The sequence below is a fragment of the Rattus rattus genome, chromosome 13 (assembly GCF_011064425.1).
Source record: "Rattus rattus isolate New Zealand chromosome 13, Rrattus_CSIRO_v1, whole genome shotgun sequence".
NCBI lineage: Eukaryota > Metazoa > Chordata > Mammalia > Rodentia > Muridae > Rattus > Rattus rattus.
Window position 1 is genome coordinate 30,215,631 of NC_046166.1, and position 20,035 is coordinate 30,235,665.

Genomic DNA, 20,035 nt, shown 5'->3' on the forward strand with positions numbered 1-20,035 from the left:
TTCCAAAGAATTAACTGTAAATTCTATCTTAACTTATTGTTGATTCTGATCTATAATGCCAAAGATTATTTTATTTGTTTGTTTGTTTGTTTTAGATGGCATTTGAAGTAATTTCACTTACACACATTTTAACAGTGTTCTTTTTATATAGGTTAATCAGAGGAGCTCCTCTGTAGTTCTGCTCTACCAATACCCATCAATTCCCAGGAACCATGACTGACATCTCTGGTTACTATGGATATAATGACTATAGTGTTCAATCAAACTTTCAGCAACCCTCCACAGGGAAATGCAGTGATGTAAATGTAGCACACAGTTAGTCACTCATCACGAGCTAAGAGGTTTTTTTCTTTTCTAAATACTTAATATTTTTGTTTTGCTTTTAATTTGTTTTAAGCTTTTTGTTATTATTAAACATATTCATTCCTCATATATTAAATTTTGATTATAGTTTCCCTCCATCTAGTCCTCTCAGTTCCAGATCCACTCCATCTCTGCCTCTTATTAGCAGAAAGCAGGCTTCTAACAGGTAAGAATCAAATATAACAACATAAAATACAGTAAGATAGAGCAAACGCTATCATATGTAAGCTGCGCGTGACAAACCAATGGGACTAGAGCTTCAAGACCAGGCACAACAATCGAAGACCCACTAATTCTTGCTTTTAGGAGTATATAAAAAATACTAAGCTAATAGCCATAACATATATGCATAGGACCTGGTGTAGATATCTGTATCCCTGTAAGTTCTGTGCTTGCTGCCTCAGAGTCTGTGAGCTCATATATGGCTTGCTTATTTGATTCAAAGGATCTTGTTTTCTTGGTGCTTTCTCTCTCTCCTCTGTTACAAATGTTCTGTGTCCTCTTCTCTGACCTTCATCTGAACCTGATCTGATCTGATGGATAACTCAAAATCAGACTCTCTGTCTGTCTGTCTGTCTCTGTCTGTCTGTCTGTCTGTCTCTCTGTCTGTCTCTGTCTCTCTCTCTCTGTCTCTCTCTCTGTCTCTCTCTCTCTCTCTCTCTCTCTCTCTCTCTCTCAATATAACATCTGTCTTTGGACCCTGCCTCTGTTCCCATCTGATGCTAGGGGAAGTCTCTGAAGATGACGTGTTAAGACACTAAGACACTGAATATCAGAATATCATTGGGAAGCACTTAATTAATTAATTAGGTTGGTTGGTTGTTGTGAGTAGTATTGTTTAGTTTTACCCTAGGTCTCTCGGCTATCTAGTTCCTGGTTCCTGGGCACTCAAATACTGTCAGGTATGAGCTCCTTCTCATGGAGTGGGCCTTAAGTCAAATGATGAGGACCAAGAATAATTGTGACTGCCCTTTGAAATCCTGTGTATACTTGTACACACACACACACACACACACACACACACGCGCGCGCGCGCGCACGCACGCACGCACACACACACGCATACACACACACACACACCAAAAGCATCATACACACATACAGCAAACAATAATTTAATACAGACTACTTTCCTATTAATTATTTGAGAATTCCATATAATATATATTGCACATATTCACTAACATCCTATAACTCTTCCCATAACTACCCCTTTTATAGGCATACAATTTCCTATATCTGCTTAGTATTTTTTCAAAATCATTTAGTCCAGTTTGTTCTTCCCTTATATAAGGTTATATGTCCAACCACTAGATGGTTATTGACATACCAATAAACACTCACCTATGGGGGCAGCTTCATAACCACAAACAATGAGGCTTGCACATGCTCTTAAAATGTCTGTGAGTTTATCTGCAAAACTATTCATCATGTTCTGAACAGACTGTTTCTTTTTCTGTATCTCCTGACATCAGGTTTTACCATCTGAATGCCCCTCTCCCACAAAGACCAAAGAGTTGTACATATGAGTTTTCAAATAAAAAAATAATAAAATTTAAGAGAACTCAAGGATAAAGCAAATTAGAGATAAAGCAAGTATACATAGGAAAGATGATGAACTATAATGAAATTTTGAAAATGTCATATGGAAACCTATTATTGTAGAAGCTTTCATATATATATATATACATATATAATTTAAATGAAGTTAACTTTAATTGGTTGACTATTGGAAAAGCATGGTGCGAAGAATGGTTTCTCTTTTTGTATAGATGGTGGCCATTGACTCACAAAACCCTGTAAACATTATTTGCTATTAATAGCTCCTATTCTGGATTACCCTCAAGACCTTGACAGTGAGATCTTACTGCTCAAGACCCTTCAAACTTGAGTCATAGGGAGAGGAGACATTAAGGCGGAACTGACATGGAAACTTCATTCATCCTGGTTAACATTCCTAGTGCTACAAAGTGCTATGCTTAATGCTAGAGAAGAAACGCAATCCCTAAGTTTAATCATCCGTGAGCACAGTGAGTCGCAGTAATACCAGGCGTGACAGGAAATGCCTACCACGTGCTAGTGGCATGAATGTCGTGGGGATAACTACTCACTCTCTCATTTGCTTTAAGACTTACTCTGGGACATGAAACACTGACTTGACGTGGCTACTGTGGCCATACTGAGTTTGCTTTGTTGTCATTGAATATTTTACTGTTATGTTTACATGAAGATGTTTAAAAAGGAGATTCATCCAGGTATAGGAGGATGTGACAAGATTTCTATGACTTATCAGAGAAACCATAGGAACCCAAAGCTCAAAGAGTCAACAAAAAACAATAATTATACATATCTGTAATTTGAGGCATGTCAGGCCTATCCAAGAAACGAAGAAAACCAGGAGAGACTAAGGAACAGGTTTGTATACATGTACAGTACATTCTGATGATATCCCATATCTATTAAGACCTCAATCCCTCTCTCACCATATAGCAAAGAGAGAAATGAGTGACCATTATCAAACTTCTTTATTAAAGAACAGGACTAAAATATACCACATAGGAAAACTTGTATTCCCACCACTTGTGACATTGAGACAGGGGAATCAAGAGTTTAAGGCCAGCCTTAGATGCACACTAGGTTCCAAGCTAATCTGAGCTAAATGAAAATCCATTTTGAAAAAATTAAAATAATAATAGGCCTACTTAGTCATCTTCTTTTATAACTGAGGAAAAAAAGAGGCAGTAAATTTCAAAGTCAAGGAAGCCCTTAAAGCTAAAGGAAGCTTAAAGGAAGCAGGGTCTATTTTTTAACACTGAGATAAGAGAGACGTCATAGCTGTTCTTCAGTATGAGAGCTTTCTAAGACCTTGCTGGATTCTTCACCTAGTTTCGTGGGTTTTGTGTGTGTGTCTGTGTGTGTGTGTGTGTGTGTGTGTGTGTGTGTGTGTGTGTGTGTATTGTGGTTTGATTCACAGAAGGAAGTAGGGAGGAAGGACATCCATCCATCTCTTACTTCCTTTAGGATGGACTCTAAATAATGAGATTTTTAGTAAGTCGATAAAAATTCTTGAGCCGTTTCCAAGCCTGGCAGGGGCCTAGGAACTCTGTACTTAAAGACCAGAACTGAAGCTATAGATTATTGACTGCCAGAGTTTTTTTTTTTTTTAATTAAAGGGGAAGTATAATACGTACTGCCTACCCGCAACACCGACCACCTTTAAAACACACATAACTGCCGAAGTCACAGACACAAGAGAGAACAGGTATACTTTGACATTGAAGCACTTTAAAAAGCTAACAGCATGAACAACTTCAGAAGCCACAGTTTGGGAACGTATTCTAACCAGGCTTTTTCATGACTGAGATTCAATCTCTCTTCACAATCCGGAACTTTGTCAGTTCTTCAGATTAGATGACATCCATACCAGCAACGGTGACTAACACCACCTTCACGAAGTCCATAATCCCAGGCCTGGACTCTTTGATTATCGTGGCATCCCCGCGGGCACTGATCCGGCCTCTGGGCCTTCTCCGGCTGCTGCAGTTGGCATCTACATGCGCAGCTTTCTCGCTAGTGATTTATGTGGGTGCCTGGATGGGCCCCATGGGAAGCTGGTGCCTGTTCTCCTGGTGCTTCAGCTTCGCCATGACACTGATCGTCCTGGCCGTGGAGATGGCTGGACTCCAGAGAAGCTTACCACTGTCATGGCGGGAGTTCCCCATCACGTGTGCCTGCTATGCTGTACTCTTCTGTTTGTCATCTTCCATCATCTATCCTATCACCTATGTGCGGTTCATGTCTTATGGATACATCAGAAAATGTGCTGTCTGCGCCATTATATTCTCGTGCATCTCCTGTGTGGCTTATGCGACAGAGGTGACCTGGACTCATTCAAGGCCTGGAGATATCACTGGCTACATGGCCTCTAAGACTGGGATGCTCAAGGTTTTTGAGTCCTTCGTAGCTTGTATCATTTTTCTTTTCCTCAACAGCCCACACCTGTACACGCAGGAACCTGTCCTGCAGTGGTGTCTGTCCGTGTATATCATTTGCTTCATCCTAACCATGGTGGTTATCCTACTCTACCTTGGGAAATGCACCAAAATCCTGCTCATCCCGCTCACCACCTTCTTGACAGGCATGACTTTCTTGTGTGTCCTCCTGTACACCACCGCCATTGTCCTCTGGCCTCTCTACAAGTTCAGTGAAGGGTTTCATGGTGTACCCAATCGAGAAATGGATTCGAGCTGCAATTATAAACATGCCCACTCAGTGTGTGTCTGGGACCGCCAAGTGGCAGTGGCGTTCTTGACTGGAGTCAACCTCGTAGCATATGCAGCTGACTTTATGTACACTAGCTAGCTGGTGTACACTGAAATTCTAAGATTCACATAAGGAATCCCTTGCCATGTCCCTACGGCCACACTTTCATTTTTCTCGCTGTCTTTTCCTCTCCCGTTTTCCTTAGACCTGGTTCATTGTTCTCTTTCCTGCTTACTTTCCTTCCCTTTCCCTTGTTCTAGCTTATTTTCCTTTTCACCATTTCCTGATTTGCCCCTGAGCTGTGTCTTCATAGCCCTTGTCTTTAACATTTTTGTTTGTCCAATCTATATTTTTCTATTAGTTTTCTCATTTAAAAAATAAATTTCTTGGTCACTTTCTTTTCTTTCCTGGAAGATGTCACTCAGACTTCTTGCTCATTTATTCACAATTTCCACCCTTAAATGTGCTGACTGCTCACATCTCAGGCTCCTCTGCTGCTCTTTGTGCCATGACCTGAGAAGGAGCTCTTGCCAGTCCATGATGAAATGTTGTTTTAAATGTCTTGAGTTTCTTCTTTCAACACTGTTATTTTTACCACATATGTGCCACGTTTCCCAAGTTACTCCTTAACTTTTATTTCTAAGCCAAAACATTATCGCATGTCAGTTTCTATCTGAAATCCGTTTTTGCTTGACTAATTACCACTGAATGGGCTTGATGCTAGATCTAATAGTCCAAGTCTTACTGATTCCACATATGCAATACTAAAGTATATTTTACTTCATGTGCTTAACTGACCAGTGTTATCTATGTCTACTACACAGAAACTACCTAATAAATATATATCAAATTGGTTATTATAGAAATCCAACATATATCAACCATCTCATTTATGTAAGCACAAAGCTGATAAGAGCTTCTATTAAAAATCCTATAAACTTTTGACCTACATTAAGAAACTGAATGCTTTGTTGTGCGGTTATGCGCAATTTGAATGCATGAGCAAAGTACATCCCTACATATAGGACATCACTGTGATAGGGGTTTCATGGTATGGTTTTATACCTATATTCATATTTCCACTGATTACTGAACTTTTTTCCCACAACTAATGAAACCACAGTTATAATGCATAATTATAATAATAAGATTTTATGTACTATTTATGTAAAATTAGGTTCTTCAGACCTAATTTTTCCTCAGACATCTTAGAAAATAAAATGTTAAGGTGATTCTTATAGTGTACTTTGCAACACAGTTACATTAGCAGACATGAGAACCACTTTCTTAAACATAGAAATCATGTTTGCCATAACTTTCACCTAGAAATATTGATTTTAACCTCTAATTGATGCTCTTTCCAAAGATAGCACTTATAACAATTTACTTCAAACTTAGGTATCTCTTCTCAACTTTCAAGATGAGGAGAAAAACTCATAGCACTTAATGGTTAATCTTAATTAAAGAGAGCAAATACAACCCTAGCTTGGACACTTTGTATACCACAAAACTTTATAGCAACTCTAGGGAAGATTTAAAGTTACCTGTGCCTCACTGTGAACTATCTGATAAAGCTACCACAGATCTGTCTCCAAACAAAATGGAAAGAGATTTGTAAGTAACTCAAAACTGTTTGAAGGGGACAGAACGTTATTTAATTTATATTTTGAGACTCAGTTTCCATTCCAAGGAAGAGAAAGAATGTTACTGAGCGTGCCAGGAAAAATGCTAAGAAACGTTCAGAAATTATATTTATTGCTCTTTAGAAGGCAAAAATGCATTAAAACTAGGTTGCAAATTTGTCCATTTTCTTAGTACATTAATGAGCACATTAACAATTATCACAGCAGGATAATACCTACCCCCAAGAAACTTCTCAAGCAGGGTCATTTAGGAGGGGATCCTGGGAAATAGGAGCCTTCCAAGGAGAGTACTGCACAGAGCATCTGAGAAAATACTTCAAGGAAAGACTGTGAGAAGTGGGAAGGGTAAAAAGATCCCACAAGACTCACAGAGAAAAATACAGAAGATAAACATCACTGGCTAAAACACTCAGTTGTTAAGGTTTTTAACAGGTTTTATTCCACAGCAATTTCACAGAGATGTTAATTTATATGTGTATAGTTGCTGCAAGAGAGTCATTATCAGAGCTAAAAATTTACATCTTGCTTTGGATTTTAAATGTTAAAAAGTATTCTCATAGGACATGAATTTGATTAAATGGGGGGGGGAATACCCATGTGGGGGAGGGGAGAGGATGGGGGATTATGGACAGGAAACCAGGAAAGAGAATAACATTTAAAAGTAAGTAAGGAAATATATCTAATAAAAAGTGAATCAACAATGCATCATTATTTAGATAAAATTTCTTTGTGAAAATTAATTTAGTGAATCATAATGAGTAACATTCCAGGAAGATGCATGCAGACCTCCCCTCATGATTGCTGAGATTCACGGGTTTTTTGGTTTTGGTTTTGGTTTTGGTTTTGTCACTTTGCTTGTTTGGTTTTTAGTGTAGTGGAATTATGAAGTTGAGGATTAAATGGGAAGCACTGAATTCATTCACTGAATCTAGGACCCACATTTCGTCATAATTTCCACAGTGAAATTCTTCCCAGAAATATAGCTTGAAAAATTATTTCAAAGTTATTTCTCTTGAAAGGATGTTGTCACGTAGATTCATCTGTTTATCCTGACTCCCCAACATGAGGTTAGCACTTGCACTTTACATGTGAGAAAGCAGAGCAGAGACACTGAGGCTGAGAGGTCTATGGTGATCTGAGAGGAGCCACTACATTTGCCATGACAGCAGGGATGATCCTTTCACGATGCACTCTCTGCTTCAAAGGATCATTGGGATAAGCAAATTGTCAACGAGTCTTCGTATTGAAGCACTAGTGTCATTATTCTAAAAATTGGTTGTCATGTGACACCATCATATGGCTTAATTAGCCAGATAATATTGCGTGGTATAGCCCCCATTCCCCTCCAATTACATTCTTTACAAAATAATATATAATAAATGTACATATATAGTATAGCACATTTAATAGTTCATAGGAATTCAAGGAAAATATTACCCAATATTTGACATTTGGATTTGTTAGTCATCTCTATTTACTCCTCTTGCAGAATTGGGATTACTGTATTATTTTGGAAACTTTATTTATTTGGTTAATTAGCTTAATGATTCTTAAGAGTCAGACCACACTATTGAACAAAAGAATGGAGATGAGATTGGTATGGTTTTGATTTTTCTATGACGTTTACTCTGCAAAGGCAACATTTGACCTTTTGTTGGAAATCTCTTCTCTATTGAATGTCTTAAAATTCAGTGCAAGGTCAGCTTTATATTTCATAAAGGAAAAATTATTCACACTAGTTTTATATAATAATTTCATTTTCAAAATAACACAAAACAGTGAAGTCTTTGAGCACAATCTGAAAGATCTTTGCTTATAAACCTGTTTTGAATAATTTGAACATTTGCAAGTCACAGCTGGATAAATCTGCAGGTGATAATCCAAATTTTATAGTTCCTTTATGCAAACTGACAGGACAACTAAAAATATTTAAACACATTTCAATATATATTGTAATTATTGCATTTATAATATATGATATAAATATGATTATATTAAATACTACATAATACATATTAATATGTATATGATTGATTTACACAAACAAACACTTATATATGTGTACCACTTACATGTGTGATGCTTGTGGAGCTCAGAAGAGAGTATCAGATCTCCTGAAATTGTAATTACAGATTACAGGGAGTATAGCAGGAACCAAAACCAGGTCCCTCAGAAGAACAAATGTACCTAACTGCTCATGCAAGATACAATCTCCATAGCCCCATTTTCATGACTGGTATGACCACACATGCTTAATTAAAATTACTTCATTGAGCAAACATTTCCTAACCACCTACTCTATATCTCGTACTTTGAAACAGTTGCATTTTTACAGATATTGACAAAAATTAAGAAGATATGATAGGCATAGTGTATTAGAGACAGCAACATATACATTAGCATTTCAACTGAGAAGAAAGTAACCTCCCTTAAACTACATCCAGTTGCTTTGATCAGTAGAATGTGGTAGAATAGTATTATGACAGCCTTAGTCTTGTTTGAAGAGAACTTGCCCCTGTTGGTCTCTTTCTTTTGAAACATTGATATTCAAATAAGAAGTTCAACTTTAGGAAGTGACTCTTCTGCAGTGAAGCCAGGACTGATCTCCTAGATGGATTAGAAAGACTATGGAGATACCAACTAGGAATGAGCCAAGTCCTAGCAGCTCCCTCCTCAACCTTTCAGGTCCTAGTGTGATAATCTGGAAATTTCAGCCAAGAATACATCATTTTTGAATGCTTGCTTCTCAATTTCTTGTTATCAACATAATTAAATGTCATACTCATTTTACTTAAAGCATCTAAATACATAAATAGGATTTGTGTGTGTGTGTGTGTGTGTGTGTGTGTGTGTGTGTGTGCGCGCGCGTGTGCCTGTGTATGTGCGTGCGCGCGCATACGGGCACATTTGGATAATTTTTTTGTACCAAAAAGCTAAAGGATACTATAAAACTTACAAACTCTTCCCCTATCTTAATATGCAATGTTGGAACATTTATTTAAACGTTCAAAACTTCTATTGTAAGTAAATAAAGTGGTGGGCAATTGATGTGTTTAATTTTACATTTGTATGCTAAACGATATGTAAGGCTCATTGAGGATTATGGCACAGATTTTAAGCAAACTTAAACTCATATTTGTCTTTGAAATCATAACAAAATAGTAATGAATATCCCAAACTTTATTTGAATGACTGAAAAAATCTACTCGAGCTATAAAACTGGATGTTATTCATATTTATATAAAATTAAATGATCTGTAAAACTATCTTTTAAAATTATTTGTTCAATATAATGTAGCCAGTAAGTGAATATTAATATTTGCTGAAGGAAAATATTTTAAATTTCTCATAATGCATAAATGCCTATTAAAATATTCTAAGAAAAAATATGGCTACTTAAAATAACAATTTTTCATGTATATTATGTTGTTCTTATATTCATCTACTTGTATTTACATACTTTATACTGAAGAATAAGCTTAAACTTGTTCTAAGAAAACTCAATAGATTTAATATAAAGTTTAAAATTAACATTTCTTATTCCTTTATCAAAATACTAATTACTAAATTTTTGTATACTTATGTCTGATTATATTATACACTGTCAATATCATCCAACCAGTGCTTAATATCAAAATGATTATTGATACTAAGTTTTTATTTGCCTATTGTGGTGGTTTAAGAATGGCCCTCATAGATTCATGTGTGTGAATGCTTGGCCCAAAGGGAGTGAGTGGCACTATTAGTAGGTGTGGCCTTGTTGGAGTAGGTGTGACCTTGTTGGAGGAAGGGAATCACTGTGGAAGTAGGTTTGAGGTCTCATGCATGATAAAGTCATGCCTAGTCACATTCTCGTTCAGTGGCCTGAGGATCAAGATGTAGAAGTGTCAGCCATCACCATGTCTGCCTCTATGTTATGATGTTTCCCTTCACGATGTTCATACAACCAAACCTCCGAAACTGTAAGTCAGCCCCAAGTTCAATGTTTTCTTTCATAAAAGCTACCATGGTGAAAATACCTCTTCACAGAATAGAACCCTAACTAGGACACCAATTTTATTTCAAATATACCACATTTCCTTTAAGTTAAGTATGCTGTTTGTATAATCACATTAAGCTTTTTGGCTTGTATGCAGTCTCATTTATTTGCAGACTTACCTTACAAATATTCAAGACGTGGTTTAAAGATAAGAATGACACATTCCCATCTTTGAAAGTTACAGATAAGTTTGGAGTACTTGTTTCATAAAAAGACTGAGTGATTATTGGTAAGATATAAATAAAGCAGAATAATATTTTTTGTTGATTCTGTTTGTTTGAGACAGGGTTTCTCTGTGTAGCCCTGGCTATTCTAGAACTCACCTAGACCAGGACGGCCACGAACTCACCGTCTCCAGTGTGCTAGAATTAAAGGGATGTACCACCCTTACCCACCAGTGAACTGATCCCTTTTGCAGGAACTTAAACATTCAAGGTTTTGTAAAATGTATAGACATATATAGAGAGAAGAGAAGGAAGCTCATGATAATATCTTAAAGGAGAAATAATAGCAAGAACAGCAAAAATAACTATTCTTAGAAAATGCAGTAGGAATTTCTATGGTCAGCTGATAGGAATCCTGAGAAGAAAAAGGTTTCAATCAAATAGGAAATATTTAAATTTCACAAAAAAAATTTCCCTTAAGAATATACTATAAATGGGAAAGTTATGTATAAAGAGTATTATTAATTTTATTTCTTAAAATTTAGTTAATTTAGCTCATACTTTCAAGCTCAATTAAGAGTCTTGCTATACAGCTGTATACATCTTAAAAAGGTATTATATGGTTGTTCTTATAGCTAAGAGAAACTAATTATTAAGTATTTTGTGTCCTATGTTCAATTTCTCAACCAACACAAACAAGGGAGAAAGAAAGAGAAAGGGAGGGAGGGAGGAGAGGGGGGCGAGGAGAGGGGGGTAATAGGTGGGCTGAAGAAGGGAAGGAAGGAAGGAAGGAAGGAAGGAAGGAAGGAAGGAAGGAAGAATGGATGGATTTCTTATCAAGAATAAGAATCTGAGATAGAAACTCCCTTCTAGCTCGGCCAGCATTTACCCAGGTCAGTGTTAAGAAATGTGTTCAAAACCCTGATTCCTTTAAATTGTTAGAGATCTGTGTGTGGACTTCATTTGCACACGTACCTACATTGTCACAGCAGAAATCTCATCGAGAGAAGTGCTTACGGGGTTGCAGTGGTGGTTCAGTAGCTAAAAAACTACAGCTCTTTTTCAGTGGACTGGAATCACAGGACTCACTAGGCTGATGAACTGCTAGGAACTCCATCCCCAGTGAATCCTTCTGGTTGACTTGGACATTGAAATCAAATGAAAACTACCCATCACTCCACATATAAACAACTAATCAAAAAGATAAAATCTTCTCCACAGTGACTGATACTTTTAAGATGTTTAAAAGAGGAATATTCTATAGAACACAGGATGAGGTAAGAAAACAACCTCCCACAAAGTTTACTGAACTTGAAGAAAGTGAGTCAGGCAAAATTACTTAAAATTATTTATGAGACTGGAACATTTCTGCATGGATTCAAACATTTCCAAGAAATTTATAGCAATTTTAAGTCTTTTAATGAGAGGTTATAATTGCTGCTTGAGGTTTATTTACTCTACCAAATATGACTATGGTAATCTTGCCAATATTCAAATAGATCAGGCCTCATACTCTAAGATTTTTTAAAGAGAGCTTTTATTTAATTCTTATAAAGTAAAGAGATTTTTTGACTACTGAAGCAATGACCCTAATCACAGCACACAAAAGCCTGCCTCCCTACAAGGCCTTCAGCTCACTTCCCTTTCTTTAATTGACCCAGCAGCTGTCAGTCTTACCACAACATGCTCCCTGTAGCTCAGTATTGATTCCCTGAGAAAGGTGCACTGAGGTAGCTGCTCTTGAATCTAATTTTTCTATCCAGCTTTACTTTGTATTAGTTTGAACAGACACTGTCTCTTTCTCTCTAAAGCTGTGTGCCATGGAAATACAAAACGAAGTCCTGGAGCCAAGAGCATTCATTAAGGTGGAAATAGGGTAAACATTTATTATATCAGAAATAGCAGACTGCACACCACTGACCAAACAACGGATGTGTCAAAATGATACATTACTTGATGTTTGCTTCACTCTCCTCTCCCTCTTCTACCTGCAAACAAACATGGGAGTATATTTTTAAAAGTAAAATAAAACTAGAAGAACAATAAAAGATATCAGAGCTCCCTAAAGACATAACAAAAGTAAACTGATGTAGGTCATTAGGCTTCCTGTTTATTGATTTTAGTAGTCAATATATTAGCAGCTAGTAGAAAAACACAATCATTGGGAAATTCCAGGTGCCATGTTAAAGGGGAGACAACGTGAATGTGGTTTAATATTTGAAGAAACAACACATTCATCAGGTAATAAACATGTAAAAGAATATCAGTGTATTAAAAGAATTTTCTACAGACATAAAAGGTTTAAAATATGGAATGTAGAGTGAAAGGTTTTTTAAATAGGGATTGTGTTACTATAAATACATCTTTGAATGAGAAAATAATGACTAACAATGTTTTCCACATGGTATAACACTGATATTTTCTGGCATTACTCTTCTGGTCCCTAGCATTCCCTCATAACCTAGATGAGGTGTTATTGATAGAGCTGGTAACTTCTTCAACAAGCTTCACTAAGATAAGGACCTTGTTCCTCTTTCTCTAGTTACAGAATGCCAGAGTTTATAAAAATCAAAAAGTATTTTACACTGAGGCAAGTTTTAATGATTATTCAATGGACATAAGTGTTTGAAATACCAGCATAGCATTGTCGAGTAGAATATTTGGAACCAAGAATAGTATTTTATTATTATAATCCTCTAACACTGTATCACTTTAACACTATATCAACTTCAAATATAACTCTATCATAAAAAGTGATGTTACAATCTAAGTATCAAAACCAAAGATGAGCCCATCAACCTCTCTGAATTATTTCAAGAAAATATGTGTATGGGAAATATATATGTATATATACAGTTATAAATGCATATATATATAGAATCAGTTATACACATGCACACACACATACACACACACGCATGTGCGCACACATGCACACACACACACACACACATATATATATATATATATATCTCAGAATATTATACTAGTAGATAAACCTACAGATTTTTATTTCAAATTATGTTTCTATTTCTGCAGTACTTCAGCAACATCTGTAAACACAGCTTATTTACTAAATTGCATATTAATGTTGTAGTGGCTACAGAAGGCTATGATCATAAGGGCTATATAAACTCAGTAATTCCTTCAGGTACTGTAGATATTGCCTACACCATTGTGTGTATATTCCAACAATTTTGAACTAAATGTAACATATAGACTCTAGTACAGAATGTGAAATGAAAGATTTACATAAACTATAACAGACCTTTAACATAATTCAATTTGGAATAATACAGCATCTAAATCAGCTGTCTCCTTCAAATCTTTTTGGGGTTTGTCACAATACCAGAAGGCATTCGAACAGGACCCTGCCAAGCACTCTCTGCATGCAGAGCAGAATGCTCCAATTTCCATTCTTCGAAAAAGGACAGCTCAACCAAATTGAATGTATTTTGGCTGACGATTTGTATGCTTAGACTCTGCCCAACATACTTTACTCTGAAAGAGCCAAGCTATAAAGCCTAGAATTATAGTTTATAATAGGAAGCTTGATAGAGCTGTTTGCACTGATATTGCACCCGCTGTAACAGGAGCATAATTTGTATTTTAAAGAGATGGGAGTGTTCCTCATGGCCAAAAAAAGAATAGTAGACTTTACGATGATTATTTCTGAGCACTCATCTTTTCTACCTTTCTGTATATGCTGGAATATTTTTAGACTATTTCATCATTTATAAATATATAATCATAAATTATATATTTCTTTGTGGACTTTAATTTAATGTTAAAGTACCAAGACTTCCTAAAGCAAGTCTATTTTTTAAAAAATTAATATTCACAAAAAGATTATTTAAGTTAACTTTCCTCTCTTTCTACACTTGATTACAGTGAAAAAGGTCAGTGAGGAAAGAGTTGAGGGAGAGGCAGGGTAGATCCGTATCTTGCCTTAATTACATACTGTTCACATGGAAACAGTTTATTTTTTACTTTTTACATTTATTCTTTATTTGTATTAGATCCTTTCAGTTTTATTTTCTACTTTTCTCTTTTTGACGTTCTCAGTAATGTGATTAAAATAATGCATACTTTGTCAAAAGAAACCATCCATTCATAAAATAGCCTGTGAATTTCATGAAGTCATTGTTTTTAATGGCTGAGTAGTACTCCATTGTGTAAATATAACACATTTTCTATACCCATTCCTCTGTTGAGGGACATCTGGGCTATTTCCAACTTCTGGATATTAAAATAAGTCTGCTATGAACATAGTGGAGCATGTGTCCTTGTTATACATTGGAGCATCTCATTTGGGTATATGCCCACAAGTGGTATAGCTGGGTCCTCTGGTGGAACAATTTCCAATTTTCTCAGGAGCTTACCAGACTGATTTCCAGAGTGGTTGTACCAGCTTGCAATCCCACCAACAATGAAGGAGTGTTCCTATTTCTCCACATCCTACCCAGCACCTGATGAAACCTGCATTTTTGATCTTACTCATTCTGATTGGTGTGAGGTGGAATCTCAGATCGTTTTCATTTGCATTTCCCTGATGACTAAGGATGTTTAATATTTATTTTTCATTTATTGGATATTTTTATTTACATTTCAAATGTTATCCCCTTTCCAGGTTTCCCCTCCACAACCCCCACAACCCACCCTCTTACCCCCTGCTTCTATGAGGGTGCTTCCTCATCCACCTGCCCACTGCCTTCTCTCTGCCCTGGCATTCCCGTACACTGGGCATCTAGTCTTAACAGGACCAAGGGACTCTCGACCCACCGATGACGTACAAGGTCATCCTCTGTTACATATGTAGCTGGAGCCATGGTCCCTCCATGTGTACTCTTTGGTTGGTGGTTTAGTCCCTGGGAGTTCTGGGGGGTTTTGGTTGGTTGATGATGTTGTTCTCCTTATGGAGTTGCATAAGGATAACAGTCCTTTCTCTTACTCCTCCAATGGGGACCCAGTGCTTCTTAGCCATGCAAGATTCCTCAGTTGAGAATTCTGATTAGCTTTGCACATCATTTTTATATAGGGTTATTAAACTGGAGTTTGACTTCTTGAGTTCTTTCTATAGTTTGGATGTTAGCCCTCTTGGATGTAGGGTTGGTAAAGATCTTTTCCCAGTCTTCTATGGGTGGCTGTCCTATGATGTATCCTTCACCTTACAGAAGCTTTTCAATTTTATGAAGTCCCACATGTCAATTCTTTTTTTTTCCTTTGGAGCTGAGGACGGAACCCAGGGCCTTGCGCTTGCTTGGCAAGCGCTCTACCACTGAGCTAAATCCCCAACCCTCCCACGTGTCAATTCTAGATCTTTGAGCATAAGCCATTGATGTTCTGTTCTGGAAATTTTCTCGTGTCAATGTGTTTAGAGGTACTTTACCACATTCTCTTCAATTAGATTCATCATATCTGAATTATGTAGAGGTCCTTAATCCACTTGGATTTGAGCTTTGTACAAGGAGATAAGAATGGGTTTATTTCCATTTTTCTACCTGCAGATTACCAGTTGAACCAGCACTAGCTGTTGAAAATGCTGTCTTATTTCCACTTGATGGTTTTTGACCCCTTTGTCAAAGATCAAGTGACCATAGGTGTGTGGGTTCATTTCTTGGTCTTCAATTCTATGCCATTGATCTACCTGCCTGTGTCTGTACCAATACCATGCAGTCTTTATTAAAATTGCTCTGTAATACTGCTTGAGGTCAGGGATGGTGAATCCCCCAGACATTCTTTTATTGTTGAGAATGGTTTTTGATATCCTGAGCTTTTTGTTATTCAAGATAAAATTTGAGAAAATTGCTCTTTCTAACTCTGAAGAATTGAGTTGGAATTTTGATGGAGATTGCATTGAATCTGTAGATTGCTTTCGGTAAAATGACCATTTTTACTATGTTAATCCTGCTGATCCATGAGCATGGGAGATCTTTCCATCTTCTGAGGTCTTCTTCTATTTCTTTCTTCAAAGACTGAAGTTCTTGTCATATGGATATTTCACCTGCTTGGTTAGTGTCACAACAAAATATTTCATATTATTTTTGGCTATTGTGAAGGGTGTCGTTTCCCTAATTTCTTTCTCAGCCTGTTTATCCTTTGAGTAGAGGAAGGCTACTGATTTGTTTGAATTAATTTTATATCCAGCCACTTTGCTGAAGTTGTTTGTCAGCTGTAGGAGTTCTCTCATGGATTTTTGGGGCCACTTATATATACTATCATATCATCTGCAAATAGTGATTATCATAAATAGAGAGTCCCAAAAGAAAGAAAACATAAGGCATGTGTGATATTTCATATGGAAGAACGCGCTAGGTCATGTGAGCTACCTTGGATATGAAATTGGGCATATCATAGAAGATAAAGGTACTTATTTTGGAAATGCTTTGAAAGACATAAAACAATAGCTTATCTTCTAAGACACTAATGACAAAATAAAGTGCATATGTACATAGACATTGTGGCCTTTCACTTAAGCTTCTAGAGTACATACAGTCTTCCACCTTCAGAAACCATGGCTATGTGGAACTGGGACAGAATTACAGACAATTTACAGGAGGTATAAGAGGGGACATACCTAATCTCAGGTGAAGGTATAACAATCTTCTCCATCACAATCTTCTAAAAACAAATGTTGTTAACCCACCATTAGTTCCAGTCTCAGGGGACTCTGTAAGCAGTCATACCTGCTCTGACTAAATGAGGGTGCTGTGCTCCAAGGCAGTGTCCTACAATCCTTTAATAGAAATGAAAGACTCCAGCTGGCCTGTTTACTGTTCACCCAGGTCCACTGACTAGCCAGAGGAATCAAGTCCTGCAGAGAGAGGGAAGAGAGAGACAGAGACAGAGACAGAAAGACAGATGAAGAGACAGAGAGACAGAGACAGTGACAGAGACACAGAAGAACACAGACAGAAAAAAAAGACACAGACAGAGAGAAGCTGAGAGACAGACGCAGAGACAAAGACAGAGACAGACACAGAGAAACAGTCAAACAGAACAGAGAGAGAGAGAGAGAGAGAGAGAGAGAGAGAGAGAGAGAGGAGAGGAGTTAGTGCTGATCATAAAGATATAGGAAGTCGGTGTTGTAGAACACAGTCGTGGATGTTTTACCAGATCATCTCTGTGAAGTACATAGCAGCAGCATTAGTGCAAACCACAGTCTGGCTTGTCTGTGGACACTTGGTGATGAGTCAGGGTTGCAGCACCAGAACATTCTTTCCAACATTGCTGAAAATCATTTCACCCAGAGCACATAAAACTAGCTTCACTGCAATTGCTCCTCAGGATCCAAGTACTCTGAATTCATGGAAGGCTTCAGAACTCATGGGAATCACAGGCAAACTTTCAGTATTTACGAAACAGTTTGTCTTTCTTACAAAATTTTTCCTTATACCTCTCACAATTTATAAAGGTATACATATAATAAATAATAATAATAATAATAATAATAATAATAATATAGTCCACACTTACATTGTATCAAGGTAAAATATCATTCTGTGAATGTTAGAGAAAGAGGAGAGGAATGGGAATCAGTTAAGAGTCCCCAAATTGGTTATTTAGTACCAACTGATCAGCCCTAAAATCAAATATATATAGGTAACATTATATGAACTGAGAAAGTTATATTTTATACACTTGGTAATATAGAGCGTAATTGTTTTTTGTATCCATGATGTATGTATGCATCTTACAACAATAAAATAAATAGAGGCTAACAATTTAAGAGATAGCAAGGGGGTACATGGGAAAGACTGGGGAAAGAAAGGAAATGAGAACAGTATAAAAGACAACACAAAGTGAAATTTTTAGTATATAAAATAATCTTAAAGAATATTTATCTAGGCTGTAACATATTGGTTTAATCAGGCAAAACCAAAACTAAAATAAAATAAAGACTAATATTTAAGGTAATTATGCTTAGTCTAATAGACATTTCATAGAAAAAATATATTTCTGACTAGAATGATATTCTCAATACTACACTTTAGTGGTTTTCGTTTGGAAATTTGTTGACAGTAATTTACATTAAAAGCTGCCTCAGGATCTTCGTGAAGGCATACGCAGTATATTTTAACGTGTTCAGTTAATGTTCAGATCAAGCAAATGCTGTTTTGCTATTGCAATCCACACACTGTTATCTAAAACTTATAGACATTAATGGGAAAAATTTCATTAAGGTGAGAGAGAGGCACCTCTTCTCTTGAAAGCAGCTTCTTTTGTGCCTCTAGTACTGGCATAAAAAGCTTGGAAATCACTGGCACTAATTCTTTTCTGAAGAGAATACAGAAAAGGATAGGAAACACATGTTCTTGGCAGAGAAACAAAAGGCTTTATAGTAACTCACCATTTATACCACTGTAAGCCAACTTAGTGAGTTACATTAATATCAAAATTCTCTCTTGAGTTTTAAGGGAGAAAACTGTGTAGCTACCGACAAAATGTTCCATATATATCAATCAAAATGTAGTAGTGTGTTCTCTGTATGAACGTATGTATACATATGTACATATGTTTGTATGTTTGTGTCTATGTGTGTGGGTATAATACACATATAATCATATATTTATGTTCATGTAGCTAAGTATGTTTGAGGTAAGATTTTCCCTGGTGAATATGTACTCCAGTAAACAGAGGGAAGACATTTAAAATTTATATTTTAAAGGTTTTTAAACCTTTATAAAACATAAATGCAAAATATCCAAACAAAACCTAATATAATCACAATGTTTTTAAAAACCATATACATATACATAAAGCAAAGGTCCAAGCTAGGAATATTATTCTAAGAATATTGTTAAATGTTTATGGGAAAATATCAACATATTTGTTCTCATTGAGAAATAAAAACAAGGTTCTAGAGCATGGAACACTTGCTCTGGTGTGGTAAATACTCAGCGGTTCTTCATGACATATCTGACGTTTATTACAGGTACACAGCAATATTTTTTAATATTATGACTCTTCTCATCACACACGTTATAGTGTTTTGATTCAAGATGTTTAGCATTTAATCTCAAAATAGTTACTTATAGAGGAACATTTTATTTTTTGATGTATTGAACTCAACATTAAAATGGCCCCATTCTATGGAAGTAAGAATAACACATGACAGCCAGGGTGACATATGTACAGAAGAGCATTTTCAAAGTCTAGAAGCTGAGAAGTCTAACTTTGAAGCCATTATCAGTCTTAGTTTTCGGTCTAGTTTATCCATGGGAGATTTCTATTTATCTTCTCATAGGAGCAGGACAATTTGAAAATGTCATTCCTTGGCTCTAGACCGTCTTCTAACGATTCCACCTCCAAAATAACCATGGCTGGAGAGAAAGTTTCTACATATATTGGCAGGATTAGTATTTAGTCTCTGGCACAAAAAACAATCAGGTAAAATGAAACAAATAAGTCAAGGAATTACTCAGGACTTACTCATGGTGATCAACTTATGAAATTTCAACCTAAATAAGTAGGACTCTTTAATAAGCTCTTATGACCTCAGCTATTGGAGAAATGTGAATCGCATGGACAAGCAGTAAGGTGATACACAACCTTCTCTTACA

The 20,035-nt window shown here is 36.4% G+C and overlaps 2 protein-coding genes across 2 annotated transcripts in view; both read left to right on the forward strand.

Moving 5' to 3' along the window:
• The window catches only part of Galntl6 (polypeptide N-acetylgalactosaminyltransferase like 6), a 1,121,089-nt gene that overhangs the window by 215,148 nt on the left and 885,906 nt on the right, over positions 1-20,035 (forward strand). The window lies entirely within an intron of this gene.
• Positions 3,376-5,571, forward strand: LOC116914786 (myeloid-associated differentiation marker-like). The gene has a single exon (XM_032919233.1). The coding sequence runs from the start codon at positions 3,775-3,777 to the stop codon at positions 4,723-4,725; it is 951 nt and encodes a 316-aa protein (XP_032775124.1). The 5' UTR covers positions 3,376-3,774; the 3' UTR covers positions 4,726-5,571.

Bases quoted from the DNA above. Each gene is read 5' to 3' on its own strand.
- LOC116914786 (XM_032919233.1), top strand. From the start codon at position 3,775: ATGACATCCATACCAGCAACGGTGACTAACACCACCTTCACGAAGTCC.